The 18,392-nt window shown below is 40.3% G+C and overlaps 2 protein-coding genes across 2 annotated transcripts in view; one reads left to right on the top strand and one right to left on the bottom strand.

Annotated features, from left to right (window-relative positions):
• The first annotated feature begins 1,099 nt into the window (after positions 1-1,099).
• PDHA1 (pyruvate dehydrogenase E1 alpha 1 subunit) lies at positions 1,100-12,286 on the top strand. Its single transcript, XM_031061219.1, has 11 exons — positions 1,100-1,109; positions 2,527-2,595; positions 3,947-4,120; positions 5,068-5,194; positions 7,486-7,577; positions 7,942-8,034; positions 9,183-9,338; positions 9,524-9,595; positions 10,235-10,302; positions 11,138-11,246; positions 11,829-12,286. The coding sequence occupies exons 2-11, from the start codon at positions 2,539-2,541 to the stop codon at positions 11,991-11,993; spliced, it is 1,113 nt and encodes a 370-aa protein (XP_030917079.1). The 5' UTR covers positions 1,100-1,109; positions 2,527-2,538; the 3' UTR covers positions 11,994-12,286.
• Positions 12,287-12,450: 164 nt separating this feature from the next.
• The window catches only part of MAP3K15 (mitogen-activated protein kinase kinase kinase 15), a 55,815-nt gene continuing 49,873 nt past the window's right edge, over positions 12,451-18,392 (bottom strand). Inside the window, exons 22-28 of the mRNA XM_031061207.1 lie at positions 16,659-16,844; positions 16,166-16,271; positions 14,799-15,009; positions 13,864-13,976; positions 13,616-13,713; positions 13,440-13,516; positions 12,451-12,900 (exon numbers count right to left, since the gene is read on the bottom strand). Of these exons, the coding sequence (XP_030917067.1) occupies positions 12,786-12,900; positions 13,440-13,516; positions 13,616-13,713; positions 13,864-13,976; positions 14,799-15,009; positions 16,166-16,271; positions 16,659-16,844 (906 nt within the window). The 3' untranslated portion in view covers positions 12,451-12,785. The remainder of the gene's footprint in view (positions 12,901-13,439; positions 13,517-13,615; positions 13,714-13,863; positions 13,977-14,798; positions 15,010-16,165; positions 16,272-16,658; positions 16,845-18,392) is intronic.

The raw sequence follows: 18,392 nt of genomic DNA, 5'->3' as shown, positions 1-18,392 counted from the left end.
GGCAAAGGAGAAAAACTGATGAAAAATTAAATTAAAAAAAAAACCCTTGATTTTTCATTCCCTCTCTCTGCCTGACGATCCCAAGTGACAGTAAAATGGTCGTCGCGTGTAGGAGATCGCTTTTTAAGCCCTTAATGGCGCAGGGCTTTGGTCAGTCTTGTTCCTCCACACTTGGACTGCACAGGTCAGGTCCCCCTGAGGGGTCTGCTCGGCCCGAATGGACTTCAGCGTGTGACTGCTTGGTCTCCCTTTGCTCAGCCAACAGCCCTTTTCAACCTCTGCATGAATTTTGTTTCAAATTTTGTTATTTTTTTGTTATTAGTGTGAATCATTTGTTGTATTTTATCTTTGTTGTGTGAAAAATCGTGCTTTTACCACTTCATGCTGCTTATTCCACTGTAATGACTGTGGCCATGAGGAAAAAATAACCCTGCTGAAAAAAAACCTGTTGGCAAGGCCAGAGTTCAAAGGTATTTTTAGGTAACTGGAAATCAGGTGCCTTTTTGCCATGGAGAGCAGATGTGTTGCTGCACCCCCGTTCTGAAGCAGCTCTCTCACCCAGGCATTCACTGCTTGTGGATAACTGGATCTGTCACAAAAACACAGGGCAGAAAATTTACTGGAAGCTCTTGCTATCTGTCTTTGGGCTGCATGTCTAGGAGTATTTCCTACTTCACAAATAGAATCTCTAGATTAAATCCTGCAAATATGGGTGCCTAAAATTTGTCCCTTACTACAGGTACTTGGCCTGATCTGGACATACTCTGGTCTCCTGGAGTGCCAAAGTAAATCTGGTTCAGATATTTCAATAACTGCTTACCAAATATGTAAATATTTGTCTTGAATTGTTTTTATGCCTCTGTAGTGAAGGCATAAATTACCAAATAAATAGGGGTAGACTTAATCCATAAAGCAGTGTCTCCTATATGCTTTGAGCATTTTCCAGAGTGTACAGATGGATTTCCATGTATAGAAACTACCACTTGCAGTGTTCTGTTCTAGCTGGATAATAGTTTGCTGACTTCTCCTCCCCTCATTATTTGATACAGCTACTTACTCTACTTTTTTTTTTCTTCCAAACGCTGCTAACCTAGGGAGCCGTTAGCGAGGTAAGGCCTCAGTCAGTCTTGTCAAGGTGCTCTTTTGATAGGTGTACTGCCCACAAATCAGGGCTTTTGTCCAGACTCTCAGGGTGCTTTTATGTCCTGTTCAGGGCAGGGAGTTTAACCAGGTGGGCTAAAGGGATCCTTCCCAACTGTGGCCATTCTGTGATACTCTGAATCCAAACTGTGGATTTACTTCCAGCTCTAGGAGTAAAACAGCTTTTCTTAACTGTTAATACTGATGCATTGTAGTAAATAGTGTAGCAACTGGGTTAAATTAAAACTTGTAAATACTTAATCTGATAACAGGGCAGGGTGAATGGGGGCAGTGTTACTGATAAATCTGATCGATATGCAACAGAGGAGGTAACAAGGATGGGTTGAGAATTTTCTCCCAAGCTTCACACATGTCAGTCAGAACTTTTTTGGAGATGGTGACCTGAACATTCTCAAAATTTTGGTGGAATCTACCTTCAGCTAAGTATATGTGGATTCCCTGGCTGAAGGAGCTGCTGAAGTTTTTGTGTAACTTAATTAGCAGTACAATCTTGCCACTAAAGATGTAGTGTTCCTTGTGCTGTAGCCACAGTGCATGCATGGACACGGGCCCATCCTGTCTGATGCTGCAGTGAAACTTGCTAGTCATCTAAAATCACCACCATTCACTGGTCAATACCCTGTGTTCCTTCTTTAAGAGCCACCAGTAATGTATTTTTAAACATCTTTCCTATCTCTCCCCTACCATGCCACCCTTGCTGTTGTTCTATGTTTCTTGTATCCTCAGGCACCTTCTGTGTTTCCACATTTTTAGAGTGGCCACAGTAGTGGCCATGCTGTTACTGAAATGATTCTCTCTCTCTCCATTGTTATGGCTTCTTATTCCCCCAGTTTCTCTTCCTATTAAAAAGAAAAAGTGCGAGTAGTTTATATTTCAGATATCTGCTGGATTCCTTTTGTTTGGTTGGTTTTGGATTTTTCTTTTTTTTTTGTTCTATCTAGTCAAAATTCCAGTTAGCGCAGAGAGTCCGCAATCAAAGTCTGCATTGGCTGTCTCTCCTTTTATTGTCAGCCTGGCATGTGAAGGGATAAACAATTATTTTTGTGGTTTTGTCAAAAGTTCATTGTCAAAAGTTTTGAAACTTATTGGGTTTATTTTAGATAATCGAGGGTATTACCAGTTTAAATTCTCTTTTCCTAATATTAATTTTAAATCATGGGTTTTCAAGGACTTTGGCATACAGAATAAAAGTTCCCAGGTCTTATGGGATATGCTACTGTTGTGTCTTATTTATAAGTTATTTCAGTTTGGGAGTACTCTTAGAAATTACTTGAATACTCTGAGAAATTACTTGAAAAGTCACATACTTTTACTTGATAATTACATTTAAACTTCACTCATGCTTTTGTTTTGTCTTTTTTTAAGGCCTCTCGAGTGATGGTAGCATCACGAAACTACGGGGACTTTGCAAGTGAAGCTACGTTTGAGATTAAGGTGAAGAAGAACACTTAATACTGGCATTCTTTGTAAGCATTTGTTAGAGATCTTAACCTGATGGACTGGTCCCCAGATCTCTTTCAGTTAGAAAATACGGTTTGAATTTCCAGAACCAAACCCCTCACTATCTGACCTGATTACTAAGCGCAGCTGGAAGTACTGTGTTGGCAGTGTGTGGTAATGTTACTTGTTTCTTAAGAATGTGAAGTTGTGATTTTTTGCAGCTGTTATATCACAATGCAGCTGTGAGAACAGAGTTAGAAAGGAGCTAAAGAACCTTTTCTGTTCTGTTCTGTTGTTTCCTTAATGCTTTTCAAACAACTAGGTGTTTGTAGTCTATCCCAAAGATGTAGCTGGTTGAAGTCTGTGTGGGTTTTTGAGGAAAAAATATGGCATCCTTTCAGTGTTTGACTTGGTGCTGCTCAGAAAATGTGTTATATTCTGTCAGCTTTCCACTCTGGCTGAGTCTTAGGAAAAAGTGATGTTTCTATTGGCAGTAGCTTCTGGGCTGGTGTTTCATTCAGGAATTGATGAAGGAAAATCTGAAAGAAATAATTTGTGTTGTTTTCCACCCTCTCCCTGTTTGCCTGTGAAGTATGAAAATTGTTTCAGGTGAAAGAGAAGGAATATATGTTTATATGAAAATTCTTTTTTGAGTAGATAACAAGGTTTAATATTTGATCCTGTGTTGATAACAAGACTCCAGAGTTTCTGTTGTTATGTGAACTTTGAAGCAGAGTTGTCTTGAGTAGTGTGCCCAGGTGTTATATCCAGTTCATCTAGGTGTCAGTGGAGTTGCTCTGGAGTGACTTTTGCTAGAAACTGTCTTTAACCTATATAAAAGTATTTTGGCCATTTAGTCTGCACTGACAGAGTAACTTGTTTAGTCTCTTCCACTGAACTTACTGTTTATTTATCACAGAGGTAGCAGAGGTGATGGCCAGTCTTAGGGCCAGATCTTACAAACTGTTTAACAGAGGAAACTCTTGATCTTCCTTATCTTTTCACTAAGCCTCTGTAGCTCTTACCTAATATTTGGTGTGCAACAGCCATGGAAATCTGTTTTTTGCCATATTTTCAGAGGACTTTAGTTCATCTTCTGCTTCTAGGACTACTGAGACTTTATTTTCTGAGTAGAAGTCTGTCTTTATTAAAAGGAAGGGTTTTATTTCCCTGAATTTTGAAACAGTGCACAGTTGTCCTGACCTATGAGTTTAGGTTTTGTTGGCTTTCTTTTCTGCAAGGGATTACACTCAGAATTTGAAAATGGCAGATCATTAAAAAATTAAGTAATACTCATAAATAGGATGACTGATTTTGAGGAAATGATGACTTGTTTAACGTGCAGCAATGTGACCTCCATCGGCTGGAGGAAGGGCCGGGCACCACGGCAGTGATGACTCGGGAGGAGGGGCTCCAGTACTACAAGACCATGCAGACCATCCGCCGCATGGAGCTCAAGGCTGACCAGCTCTACAAGCAGAAGATCATTCGTGGCTTCTGCCACTTATATGATGGTCAGGTAAGAACTCTTGGCCAGGAGGTTTTATATTGTCTTACCTTATTTAATGTAGGGATTTTAATGGAGTGGAGAATGTAGAACTGGTTTATTTGTGTGCATTGTGAGAGGAGAGGAGGGAGGAGGAGAGACACTAAGACAGGGAAGAGCATAGTGCAGCTGAAGATCAGCTGAATGTGAGGAATGAGCACATTTGAAGGCTGCATTTTCCCCCTCAAGTTTCATTGATGGCTTTTGTTTCTGTATCTCATGGATCACATGCCCACTAAAAAGCAACAGGCAGAAGAACCTATCCTCATGCTAACATTCTCCGCCTGCAAAGCAGGCACAGGGCTAGCCCTTCTAGTAGCCTCCACCCGACCCCACGGCTCTGACCACCCACACAACTTCAACCTCCTACAATGCTAAAAATTACCACCCCAACTGCAGTACTCCTCCCCTTAACCCTCCTCTCCTCACGCAAACACCTGTGAGCTAACATTACATTATACAGCCTACTAATCGCCACCATCAGCCTCCAGTGACTTACACCAACATACTACCCAAACAAAGGCCTAACCCCCTGAACATCCATTGACCAAATCTCCTCCCCTCTGCTAGTCCTTCATGGACTTACTGAAACTTTGCTGTCTGTCCGTTATCCCCTGATGTTTTTGAATTGTGATTGTTGAGATACTTCATTGGGGGAGGAAATTCTTCAGATATTTGCAGATTCTGGTTCCTCTCCCATGTGCCTTTGCTAGTCAGTCAGGTTGGAATTTAGAGCCCAAGGCTGTTGTACCTCCAGGCCTGTTACCAACCCTTGGGATTTAAGTCAGTCTCCTGTATCTGTGCTCTTCCTGTGACCTGCCATTGTTTGATAGTGTGTGGGATCAGCAGTGTGGCACAGTGCTGACTGTGGCAGCTGTGTGTTTTTCTTCATTGCTAACCTTGCCTGTCCTGTGTAACAGGAGGCTTGCTGTGTGGGGATTGAGGCTGCCATAAAGCCCACAGACCATGTGATAACAGCATACAGAGCCCACGGCTTCACCTACACCCGGGGGGTGCCTATCCGGGAGATTCTCGCAGAACTTACAGGTTTGTGCTCAGTGGAGTGAGGGTCACATCTGCTGTGCTTGTGTCAGAATTCTCTCAAATTCAAAGTGATGTCAATGCACAAAGTATACTGGGCCTTCAGAGGCAGTTTAGTGATGTGGCAGAATGGACCAGTTGTTTCAGTTTTATGAATCACTGAATTTTACTGTGAAAATTAGTAAGTAAGGAATATTTAAGTCCTGGTACTTCTAAAGAACAAATGCATAAGATTTTTCTGGATACTATATGCTATATTTTTTGTGCTGCAGCAGGTTTGAACTTGCTGATGGTAGGCATCTGCTCTCAGTGGGACAGGGCATTATCCTCCCTAGGAGACAGACCTGGATTTTCAGAATTATGTTGATGAAGTCTTAGGAAGACTGGTAAACTTTGAAACTTTACCTGTAATGATAAACTGAATGATTTGGGAAAATTTGATTGTAACAAGAATATTAAGTGATAATCAAGACAGAGATTTTGCAGAAAGGAGAGATGGCTGTCCACAGTAGGGTTGAGCATGGAGCAGGGAAGAGAGGATCAGCCTGATGAACTCTTATGAGATCTGTGAACAGATGCAAGGAGCCGGAAGGCCTTTATCATCACTGGTATAATAAAGACTTGATCTGAGAATCTTCATGCTTGAAATGTTAGTATAGGAAAGCCTGTTTGGGCGTTAGACAAGCGGTATGATTTTGTAAACTAGGAACTGTGTGTGCTAAGAATGCATATCTGTTATGTGCACAAAAGCCCAGAATCCAGTGGTGACTGATTTGCCAAGTGTCACTGGATACTGGTAAGTCAGAAAATAAATGGGAAGATTGTCACTACTGCAGTCAATTATGGGCCCTGAAACCAGAAATATGAGTCATAATGTAGAGGGATTTTTTTTACATTTCATGACACATTTTTCTCTAACATTATACTTGATTTTACTGGGCCTCTTTTAGTTGGGAGGGAGCGGCTGTGGTAAAGACTGTTATTCTAGAAAATGACACTTGGGGAAAGTTCTTAGAACTGCTGCTAGAGCCCATTCTTGCAAAGAAGGATCTTGACTACAAATGCCAAACTAACAGACAGCATGAGTTACAATAAAATTAACAAAGAATTAAAAAATCTTTGAAGGAGAAGGAAGCAGAGTCACCCAAAATAAAACCAATAGATAATATCCTATAGGAAACAAGCTTTAGAAAAACTTTTCAGGAGAATTGACAATTACATGAGAAATGAGTTTGTGTTCTAAGAAAAGTAGAAAATGTAGCAAAAAGTAACATTGGTTAATCAGGAATTCTTAAATACATTCTAAAATACAAGAAGGGAGTGTACAAAAAGTGGAGGAAGCTTGATAAAGGTAAATTGCAGTTATTCATATAACTATTTTTCTTAAAATTAGACTTTTTTTTCTTTGGTCCTAGCTGGCAAAATTTGTGACAGCTCCCACAAAATCAATTAACCAATTCATAAACATAAGAAAGGCATGAGAAATATCAAAAATAAAAATGATCCACATAAATTAAGAAGGAGAAGTACAAATTTCAGAAAGAGAGTCACTTCTGAAATAAACACCCAGACTAATGTAAGAAAACCAACCAGACAAGCTGTGCTTATTAGAAATAAAATAAAATCTCCTGTGAATGGTAACGAGACAGATAAGAATAGGAAACGGAATGGGCTGATGAGAAATTCTGTGTTCTTAGATGGGCTCATTTAAATAGGGTTTGTTGTAATGCTTCATGGATCACTGGTTATCTTCAAACTACACCTTGAATAAAGCTGGGCTGGGTGACTAATATTTATATTGGGGTGGAATGGGAAGCTGGTAGTGGTTGGGGTTTTATTAGTGTCCTGTTGGTAATTTTTGCATGTGGTTATTGTCAAAGGGAAGACAAGTCTAAATTATTGCAACTAATTTGGAACATTATTACTTTTCTTGCAGAAGCCAAAAGTAATAATATACTTCTTGGAGATTACTATGTAGGACCTTGTTGTCTATAAAAAACCACCTCATATTTATCTGAAAGTGCTTTTGTGTAGTAGGACACTGAAACTTGTGGTTGGTTTTGAAATTTCTTAATCTTATCCATATTTCCAGAATTATGCTTTCATTATTGTTCTCTTTCCCCCCTTATTTGTTTTCTGAGATGTTTAAGTGTAAACTTGTATGAGAGAGGCCATCATGTCCCAAGTCCGCACAGATCATGGTCTTAGTGTTACTGCCTTTAGGAACTGAATTAGATGTTTCCATTTGTATAGTATTTTTCCTCCAAAACAGAAGTTGCTTGTTACTCATGTTTCAGGTCGAAAAGGAGGATGTGCAAAGGGAAAAGGAGGATCAATGCATATGTATACCAAAAACTTCTATGGTGGCAACGGTATTGTTGGTGCTCAGGTATATACATTACTTCTGTTTTAAAGCACAAGCTCAATTTAGCTTGTGTCTTCTTGCCTCTCAGTGTTTCTTCTCAGTTTTTGTGCTGTGTGAGCTTGTATGCAGATACCATTGCTCTGTGGCTGGTATGTCTTATTCTGGCGTTCTCACCATTTTGTAAACTGTAGCAAAAATAATTCAAATTGAGAATACCGTTCATGTTTATATTTTGGCTGCAATAACATTTGTAACAAAGGGAAGTGGGTAACAGCTTGTTTGTTGAGTTGGTCTCTAACCGCCTAAATGTCTCCTTAAAGATATCAGGCTGCCTGTCTTCAACTCCTTTAAATGTTGTTCTAAAATGTTTTGTCCTGTACTCTGGCAGGTTCCTCTTGGAGCTGGGGTTGCTCTGGCCTGTAAATACTTCGCTAAAAATGAAATCTGCGTGGCCTTGTATGGGGATGGTGCAGCCAATCAGGTAAAGCAGCGTGGCTGGGGGGCATAAATTTTCCTTCTGTGCTCTGTGAGCTCTGCCTTTACTCCAAGTGGTGGAAGAGCACATTTTGGACATGGCCACCTCTTATTTGAGTTGTCTTAGGTATTTGAGCAGGGATGTATTCCAACAACTGTGTAGTCCTCAGAGGGGTGATTCAAGTGAACAGTTAAGAAGTTAATTGCTAGGTGCTGTTTATATATCAGGAATGTTCCATGTGCCTGCAGTGTTATATCATATTTTGGACCTGTGTAAATATTTGTCCTTCCCCACCTCTCTTTTGAGTTTGGCCCTTGTAGCTGTAGTGGAGGGAAAGGTTTTTGGCTCCCTCTGTTCTGGAACACAGAGAGTGAATAAGGCTGATGGTTAATTATGTGGATGATACACGAGTCTTGGGAGGAAGGGTTTCCAGTTACTCTTTACCCTCTTTCCAGTTGTGCACAGCTCACCTAAGTGTGGCACCCTGAACTGTCTGTGCTGTAAGGAGAGCTCTGAAGGATGGCAGTGAAGATGAGAGTGCTGCTGGATAGGGAGAGAGAGATGTGTAAATCATGTTTCTGAAGACTGAGAAGAGGACAGAGCATTCTGGCAGAGCCAGTTACTATTGATATTCTTGCCAGGATATTCCAGCCAGACTCTTCATGTTATCAGCTGAGACAATAAGCCAGATAAGCAGTTGGTGATTTAGAGTGTACCAGTGATAGTTTCACACTTTCAAAGCACAGGTAGAGATCTTAGTTCATGGTTTTCCCTGAATTTGACTCAGAGCAATCAAGGCTGACTGCAGTCAAACTTAACTTTGCTGTAATAGCATCCTGCCAGGTAAATCCATTGTCAAGTATTTTTTATGACTGTTGCTGAAATACCTGAGTTAAATTGGAAGGTTTTGTGGTACCCTAACACAGATACTGATTCAGGCTTAAAAATTAACTTCTGTAAAACTACTAGTTGAGATGAAAATTACCTTATATAATGTAGCTTCTCTTTTATTCCTTCTGACCTGTAGCAAATGGCTGGTTTCAGATCACTTTTAGTATTACAATTTCTAGACCTCTAAAACCGAAGGATTTGCAGTAGAGACTGATGCTTGAAGGCTGAGCTCCCTGATGACATGTAGCTTAATTTTCTTTCAGGGCCAGATATTTGAAACATACAACATGGCTGCCTTATGGAAGTTGCCTTGTATTTTTGTCTGTGAGAACAATCGGTATGGAATGGGAACATCAGTTGAAAGAGCTGCAGCCAGCACTGACTACTACAAAAGAGGATACTTCATTCCAGGTCTCAGGGTGAGTACAGCTTTTTTTGAGGGGGAATGTGTGTGCACATACCTACACAACGCATACATGGGTATTTCTTTTATTTCTACTTGTATTTACTTGAAGCTGAATTCTGTTCCACTTGTGGAAATACTGAGATTGGAAGTTTGGAGGCTGGGATTTTTTTGCCTTAATGTGTTATTTCTCATTACCAGGTGGATGGCATGGATGTGCTCTGTGTCCGAGAAGCAGTAAAGTTTGCAGCTGAGTACTGCAGAGCTGGAAAAGTACGTCTGTAAAATTGGCATTCCTTCTCCATGGGTAGAATTCTTGCAACTTATTGTGCATAAGTAGTTCCTCAATTTGTATTAACCAAACACTTATTATTTATACTGTCATTTTTTCCCATTTCTACCACAGTTACTTTCTGTTGTGAAAGGTGTTATGACTGTCAGGCAGTTGTAATCTCTGTGTTTAGTTAGGGGAAGCATCAAGGAAGGTAATAATTATTCTATATTTACAAGAAATGGAAAGTGAAATAAATATTTTGTGAGTCAATGTTAGTGTCTGTCACCCAAGTACAGTAATACTGGTTTTGAAAATTTTCAATACTTAAAGTAATGAAGGTTCTGTGAGGTAATTTGAAATATTTTGAGTAATGGTGGAAGGAAGGAAATTGTAAAGCTGCTCAATGAAAACATGAAAATAAATGCTTACAGTATCAGCACATGCTTTCATTTAAAAAGAATTAGGTTTCATTTTACTATGTGAAACCAGATGTGCTAATATTATGTAAATTAAACTAAGAAAAACCTATTGAATAAAAATAATTGATCACTGGTGCAATTCAGCTCAAGCAAATAGTTGCTGCTGTAACAAGTTAGTCACTCATGGTGGCAACACTCAGTATTTCTATTCATTTCAAGGGTCCTCTTGTGATGGAGTTACAGACGTATCGTTACCATGGCCACAGTATGAGTGACCCTGGAATAAGGTACTGTCACATTTTTTCTTCTTTCTTTTCATTGAAAATAAGTACTGATGGTCAGATTCTGAGAGATTAAACTGTGAAATTCAGTGTTTAAATCAGATGTCAGATGCATTTAAAGATTACAGTGAAATTGCTATGAGTAGCCTGCTCACTCATCTCGTTGCTCAGCTGATAATCTGTAGCCATGTAACACACGTTTTAATGCAGAATTAAAAGATGCAGGTTTAGAACAAGCACAAAGTCAGTTAAACTTCTGTGCTCTCTATTAATGAATGTGCTTACACTGTGTCCTAATGAAGGTTTGGTTGAATAGCATCATGCTTTTCTGGGATTTTAAAAAGATTAAAATCCTGTAAGGTCAAATTACAGGAACAGTTTGGACTGCCCAGACAAGTAGAACACATCCTAGAAATACAAACATCCAGGTGCTAGAGAGATTTGGGCATTGCTCTAACTGATCAAGCCCCATGTGTCTGCATGAAGTAGAGGTGTATTCCAGCTCTTCATTGAAAACTTGCAGTGACTTGGAAGCATGTGCATGTCATGCAGCCCCCTCCATAGGGGGGGAAGGGTTAGGAGGAAATAAGGCCCTTCAGAATAACTGCTTCAGGCTGGGTTTGCTCCCCTTTTCCTTGAGTCTGGAGCTACTTCTGCTCAATTGGTATTTACAGATCTCTCTCTCTCTGGAGGCCTCTGGCTCTTGCTGCGCCATCCTTTGGGCAATGTTCTGTGTTGTCACTGCATCCCTGACAACTCTTCGGACTCTTTTTCTAGAAGTGAGCTGTGTCCAGACCTCACTTTGCTCCAGGTTTCATGTCTTTGCCTGTCTTGTTCTTAGCTATCGTACTAGAGAAGAAATTCAAGAAGTGAGAAGCAAAAGTGATCCCATTACTTTGCTGAAGGACAGAATGGTCAACAACAACCTTGCTAGCGTTGAAGAACTAAAGGTATAGTTTTGGTTGCTATGTAAGGAAGCTCTTGAGCAGTCACACACTGATGATCTCCAGAAAGTACTGCACTGGGCAGTATGCCATGCTTTTCTTTAAAGTTCTTTAAGGTTTGCTTTAACATAACTTTTATAGGTGAAAGTGAAGTTCTGTTGCAGATCAGCTCCTGAAGTTGTGTTCTGCTGGAAAGGCCTTTTGCTTTTGGGTGCTAAGTAAGGCTGGGGGGTGTAATTTGCTAACAGATAGAAATCAAAATTACCTGGGCTTTCTTGACTCCCCAGGAAGGGGGTGAGTCTTGGAAAGGGAAATGACCAAATGTGAAGAATCCTAGTGAAGGAGTGAGGACCTCTCTAACCCTGAGGAACCCCCTAGGCTCAGTGGGGTCATGATCCTTGGTCAGTAAGGTACCAGTACTACCCAAAATTATGCAGTTTAGTAGAGAAGGAGTTTTAAAACGTTTTTGATTTTATATTTCTAGTCATTGTTAACTGATTCTGACTGATACTTTATCATAGCCTTTACATTCAAAATCATGATGCCTTTTCTGAGCTGTCTTCTAATAAGCATGCATTTCTGGTTTAGGAAATTGATGTGGCAGTAAGGAAGGAGATAGAGGAAGCTGCTCAGTTTGCTACCACTGACCCAGAGCCTCCCCTGGAAGAACTGGGTCACCACATCTACTTCAATGAGCCACCCTTTGAAGTGCGTGGCCCAAACCAGTGGATAAAGTACAAGTCTGTCAGCTAAAGGCCTTTTTATTGGTGTAGCTTATTCTTATGAATAAGTGAATGCATTTACAGGAACTATAATAAACAACTGTTAAGCTTATTTAAGAGCTCTTTTAAAAGAGGAAATGTGTAAGGAAATCCATCTGAGTATGGAATTTCTTAAATGTGCTGAATGTTTCAGAAGAAGCTAAGTCAAGAAAAAGTGGTTTATTTAAAGTGCTATATATTTGCTTTACTGACTTTCTTTGGATCGCTGTATGTGTTAAGTACAGTGTAAAAAGAAAAACAAAAATTAAACTTTACCAATCTTTATCTAGTGGTCTGTTTTGTTTCATGGACTCTTTCCCAGAAACCCCACCAAAAATACAATTTAGGTGCTCTGGTTTTGCTACAGAAAAGTCACTAATTGAAAACATCACACCAGGCTTTTCTCAGTAGTTCAGTGAGAGTAGCTTTAATACAAAAAGCTGTATAAATCCATCTACAATGAGGTGACATGCTCTAGCATATCCCCTCCCTGCTCAAACCATCAGCCAGCAGAAGTAACACATTTTAAGTTCACAGTTTTCACAGTGCTGAAGCCAGTTCAGGTGGGTTTTTTCCCTGCTAATGTTTCATATTACATCGAGAGGCATCGTATGCTTTAGTCTTGTCATAAATAACTTACATGCATTGACGCTGACTTAAAAGCTGTTACTGTTCACTGTGCATTACACTGATGGTCAAACAAGCTACATAACTGTGCAAAACCTGCAAGGCCACTGTACATATAAATATATACATCTAACAGTTTAAGTGCTGGGAATGTATTTCATTTGCCTATTCCCTTTTTCTGTTCTTCCAAAGCATTGACCTGCACTGAGGTCTTGCCGGCTGTTTGTCGGTGGTTCACGATTGCATTCCAGATTCTGCAGCGAACACCCCCCCTGCATGGAGGGAAATAGAGAACAGTTAGGGAAAGCTCCCTCATCTCCATTGCCTTAAATTGAGCAAGAAGTAAAACAGAAATCCCAAGGACAGACCAGTCATGACAGTTTAGCTATAACCATAACACAGTGTAGTTTGTACATAACAAACTACACTGTGTTATGGTTATAGCTAAAACTTCTTCCAGGTCAGCCAGGGGTTAACAGAATGATGAGAAAAGGACCTGAATCAATGGGTAGAAAAAATAAATTCTTTTTGCCTGTTTTTCATATGATTACATATGAATTATTTTCATATGATTTCATTGTGAACGGTGCAAACAAAGGTCCCAACCTGGATAAATGCCAAAGCAGATGGCTCAAAGCATCCTTGGTGTAGTTGTGTCAGTGTGAAAACTTTTATCAGAAAATCTGAGAGGAAACTGATGGCAGTTGCCCCTGAACTGTCAATGACCTATTTAAATAACCAAACTTTAAAAGGTTTTTAACAAAGTACATTAATTAAGCTCTTAACAATGAACTAAAAAGTATTTTCTTACCGCAGCTGAAGATACCACAAGTCATCTTTGGTGATATCATTAAGGACAACACTTAGTGTATAATCTTCTTCAGCAAACTAAAAGGCAAATTTATTCATAAACAAATATTCCTTCTTTGAAACCAAACTGCTAATTATGACTAAAATTGTGGGTTTTAAAATTTCATTTATTTTTACCCTCTTAATGGTATCCAAGTCTGCTCCCTGTTGTTTCAGCCAGTTCATGAGCTCAGGGTCTGCATTCTCTCTAAAAGTTGCTGCAGACCGCTGGGAATCTTTAACAGAAAACAAAGGTTAATACAGCTCACAACTAGGGCAAAAGTGGTTGTTTTCAGGCTACTGAAGCTTAAGCTGTATGGTTTTGCATCTTTTCAACAAACACATGATCTCATATGTTTTTGTGTAACTGCAGTGTCTCCTCATACCTTTGGGTTTAAGTTTCAACTGAAGCAATTGTAATTCCTGAGTCTTCTGCTCCAAAGATTGTCGTAAGAGGGTCTGATACTCTTTCTCCTTCTGAACGAGATTTTCCAAAAGCCTTGTAGCATATAAGAAAGATCAAACACAACCACACTGAGTATAAATCTAACTGAAAAGAAGATAATGAGTACCACAGGACAAAGGCATTTGTGAAGGGTACTGTCATAAGTAACATCTCTAATGGCTTAGAGATTTCATTTTGGTTGTCTGAGACTCAGGGGTGCCACTTGAAGGCTTTCACCTGCAGAATTTAGTAAATAGCTCATAAATTCTGTTCCTACTGTTTTGCAGCCTCCCTGGGCAGAGCTGCTGCCTTTATAATGTAATTTACTACTGAACAATGTAGGGACTTTCTGATCACAGATTTACATCACATGTACAAAGAATGGGAACTTCAGCTGTTAACTCACTGGCAGCACCCTACACATGTAACCCATGAGAAACAGGGCAGGGCTCTGCTGAGCTCTGCTGGTGCTAATTAGTGGCCAGCCTGTCCTGTGAGCCAGGACAGTGCTGCTGTGGCCTTTCCTTGCAGGAACAGCTTTGAGGCACTGACACCAAGTCAGGGGGCATCCAAGGAGTAGGAAGGAAACTGGCACAGCTACACAAACCTGATTACTTCTCTATAGAAATCCAGTGTGACATTCTGCAATTAACAGATTAACTACACAGAAACAAAAGCTGTACTGAATGATGTTCAGTTGCCATAATGCACTGCCAGGGTATTCCAAATCCACCTGTGTTCCTGGAAGGCTTTATTGCAAGGCAATAGGTGAGCAGTACTATGGGTAAGTATGTACCCATCAGTGTAGAAAGCAGAGTCTGAGAGCTTTTCAAAGACTGCCTGAACATACATCCAGAGTCTTTACAGGAGATTTACCTTAGGGTGTCGTGTTTAAGTCTGCCCAGCTCCTGGCTGAGCTGCTGCTGAGCCTTGTGTGACACCTCAGAACTGAGGCTGCTGACCCCCGATGTGATGGCAGCATCCTCAGCCCCGTTCTGTTCAGAGGGCTGGAAACTCTGCTCCACTTCATCAGTGTCCTTGTCCCCACCTTCAGTTTCTGATGCTGGCTCAAAGTGAGTGCGAAGCTCTAGTAAAAAGAATGAGGGGAAGAACAAGATTCTTTTGGTAATTGTGTCTTCAGAGGTTGTGCAGTTTGTTCTTCACTACTGTGGGTGGGGAAGACTTTGCATGATGTGCTTTATTGCAACACTGAGCAGGGGAGTAGTGAAGCTTTGTGTGAGCTGGAGCACAGGTTGTCTGGCATTGGTTCTAGAATGAGCAATGCACCAGCAAAGGTAGAGCTGTAGGTCATAGTTGTAGTGGGGACAATTATAATGAGATGAGTAATAAGACAGTCAGTAAAATATGTTAAGGAGAAACCCCTGAAAGCTTGCATTTTTCCTAAATAGTAAGAGAAAAAAAATAGTGATTTTCCCTAATGCCCTGGGTCAAAGAGGAAGCATTCCTCTTCTCCAGGGAGAATTTCTAGCCCCACTTCTCAGAACTTGCTGCAGATGGGCACCCTTACTAGCAAAGAACAGCTGCGATTTTTCTTGTACAAAGTCCTAAAAATTTGGCCAATTTGGCTTTAAAAGCCATGGCAACTTTGGACTGAAAGGGCTCACTGTTACCAAGTCTCTCAGAACATTCCTATACTGGAAGGGGTGCTCAGCATTTTTAAACAGTTACAAAACTACTTAAATATTTCCAACTTAACTCATTCCTAGACAGTACTTAGACATTTATCTTCCTGGTGGTTTTTCCTATCATCCATCTATGGGCCAGAATTATCCTCTTCCTCATACTGATACACTCCCTTCTACACATCTGCTCCACAGATCATTAATAATTTTTCAGAACACATAACCAGACCTGTGCAGTGTTAACCACACTGGATGTCATTAATGTATACAGAACAATTTTCTTTCTTACTAGAAAATCTCCAGCTTGGACTGAATTTAATTTGCCTTTTTTTGGTCATGTTTGGACCACACTGGGGGTGCAGAACCACTGGTTGTCTCATGTGTTTTTGTACTGCAAGTACAGCATTCATCCTCCAGATCAACACTTCTTTCTCTGCATCACTCTGACCTCGTGTCTTTTGATGAGCAGAACATGGAGAGCAGTTGAAAGAGCATGTTGAAAGAGTAAACATCTGAACTGTTTCATTTGCTACAGCTCTTTGATATGCAGAACACCTTTGTTTTTTAAAAAAAGGATTATTTTCAGCTGCTTTGATTTACCTGGAATAAGAATAGTGACTGCTGCTTGGACTGCACGGCGGATGATGTTATCCATTGCAAACATCCAATGGGGTCTTATTAAGTGATTTCTTAACACTTTGTTCACCTGAAAAAGCAGCAGCAAACACCATTTGCTCACACCTTAGGAAAGAGAATCTTATTTTCCAGTAGTCATAATAAGGTAAAAACTGCATGCAGCACTAAAAACCTCCCGTCTTTGAAAGTCTAAACAACAGATTTGACAATTTTAGGTTACAGCTTTCAAACCATTTCAAACCAGACTGTGACATTCAAACTCTTCTACTGTGCAAGGAGAGAGAGGAGTGAGGAATGGTGGGGAAGCTGCAAACTCCTGGCATGAGCTTTGTCCAGGAGGAACCTGATGTAGTGGAAGGTGCCCCTGCCCATGGAAGGGAGGGTGGAAATAGATGATCTTAAGGTCTCTTCCAACCTAAACCATTCCTCTGCCCCTACCACCAGGAAAGGGACTCACTGCATCCTGGAATCCAAACAGCACCAGATGAATCTGATTGATGGAAGTGCTGTCAAAGTCTAAATCCATTTTCAACTTAGATATTGTAGAAGCCATCACTCTTTGCTCAGGAGAATGTATGAAGTCCCTTAAAATCCCAATAATCTGCTTGATGTGGTCCACTGAAAGTTGCAGTTCTTCAGAGCTCTGGAGAAAAGATAATGAATATCTATCAAATGAATATATCCCAGAGTCATTAAACATCTATTTAGTAGCATTAATATTCTTAGGGTTACATAGTTCTTCTGTATATTTCACATTGATGAACTGAATCACATAAACTTTTTTTCTGCAAGTCTCTAGTTTTTATCTTTAAAAAAAAAAAAAAGTAATTTCTGTTTTCAAAAAACCCCTGTAAACCTACTGCTACTGTGGCTGTCACAAAGGGAAGAAGTTCCAAATGATATCTACACATTCCTGCAATGTACTGCAGAGGGCAGCTCTCCTCCATAAAAACAGCAAAATGAGTCACTAAGACACCCAATTTTTTTACAAACTATCCTTTCTCAATCTGGATTTCTCTCTAATCATGCAGATACTTGATTTCCTTAGGAAAAAAAGTATGCTTATATATGCATTTATCCCAAGTCAAAAAAAGGTCTAAAATGACACAGTGATTTACCAGTGTTTATTTTATGATTTTCAGTCCATAACCCCTACAGTTAAAGCCATCCAAATGTCTGCAAGAACAACCTCTGTAATTAAAAGGCAGAGGGACTAGTACATAAATTATGGAAAAGAGATTATTACAGCAGTGCTACAAAAAGCTGGAGACTGAACCAGGACTTACTGCTACTAAATAATCCTTAATTGTGGAAAATGCTGGGAGCCCTGATTATTTCTGACTCTGAATTTTAGTTGTTTGTAAGGCTATCAGCTGTTTTGCAGTCTAAGCTCAGAGCAGAAATGTATCCCAGTTGCTTCCCTAGCCTGAGTTTGTGGTCTGTAGAGCCCTACAGGACCCTGTAGTGCAGTTTGCTGTGGAAGGGAGCACAGGGAGCAGCAAACCCTGGGCTGTGCAGAGCTGACCACGGAGCAAGAGGGCTTGACAGCTGAGCCACAAATGTCAACAGCTGGCTGGGGACACCACAACAAGAGTCAGCACACTCCCCTTTATGGGAGTGCAGTCCAGGTGAAAAAACATAGCTTTAGTAAGAATAAAAGATGTGAGAGTGTCATGAAGAAGTGTGCTGGAGATTGCCCAAAAATCACCGACAAGTGTATGAGTAAAAGTCAGATTCACCAGAGAGGCTCATCACAAGCAGACATTAAGAAGGAAAAGCTGTTACAGGTGTGTGGCAATGTCTGGCTGTGCATTAACCATTCTATGATTTTTTTCTTGCTCCTCTTTGCAGTAACTAAACCTTCCCCTCTTCAGAAAATCTACCTTAGCTTTCTAAAGATTCACGTACTGTGATCCTGGCACCTAGTTAACAAATGTTTTCTTAAAAATTGTTAATCAGGTCTCTACCTTTAAAGCAGAATATACCTAACACCATGTGGTGTTTTAGCTCCATGTCCTTAAAAGCCAAAAGAAAAACCAACATCAAAACCACCCAACCCACCAACCTCAGCCCTCCATAATCCCACATCAAATGCCCAAACCTCTCCCCCATATAAACCCAAGAGCCCATCAGCAGCCAAAAGGTGGTGTTTGCTACCCATTCACACAACAGCAAACAGCTCACACAGTTA

The sequence above is a fragment of the Geospiza fortis genome, unplaced genomic scaffold (genome assembly GCF_000277835.1).
Source record: "Geospiza fortis unplaced genomic scaffold, GeoFor_1.0 scaffold285, whole genome shotgun sequence".
Lineage (NCBI taxonomy): Eukaryota > Metazoa > Chordata > Aves > Passeriformes > Thraupidae > Geospiza > Geospiza fortis.
This window is presented reverse-complemented; position numbering and strand designations above follow the sequence as displayed.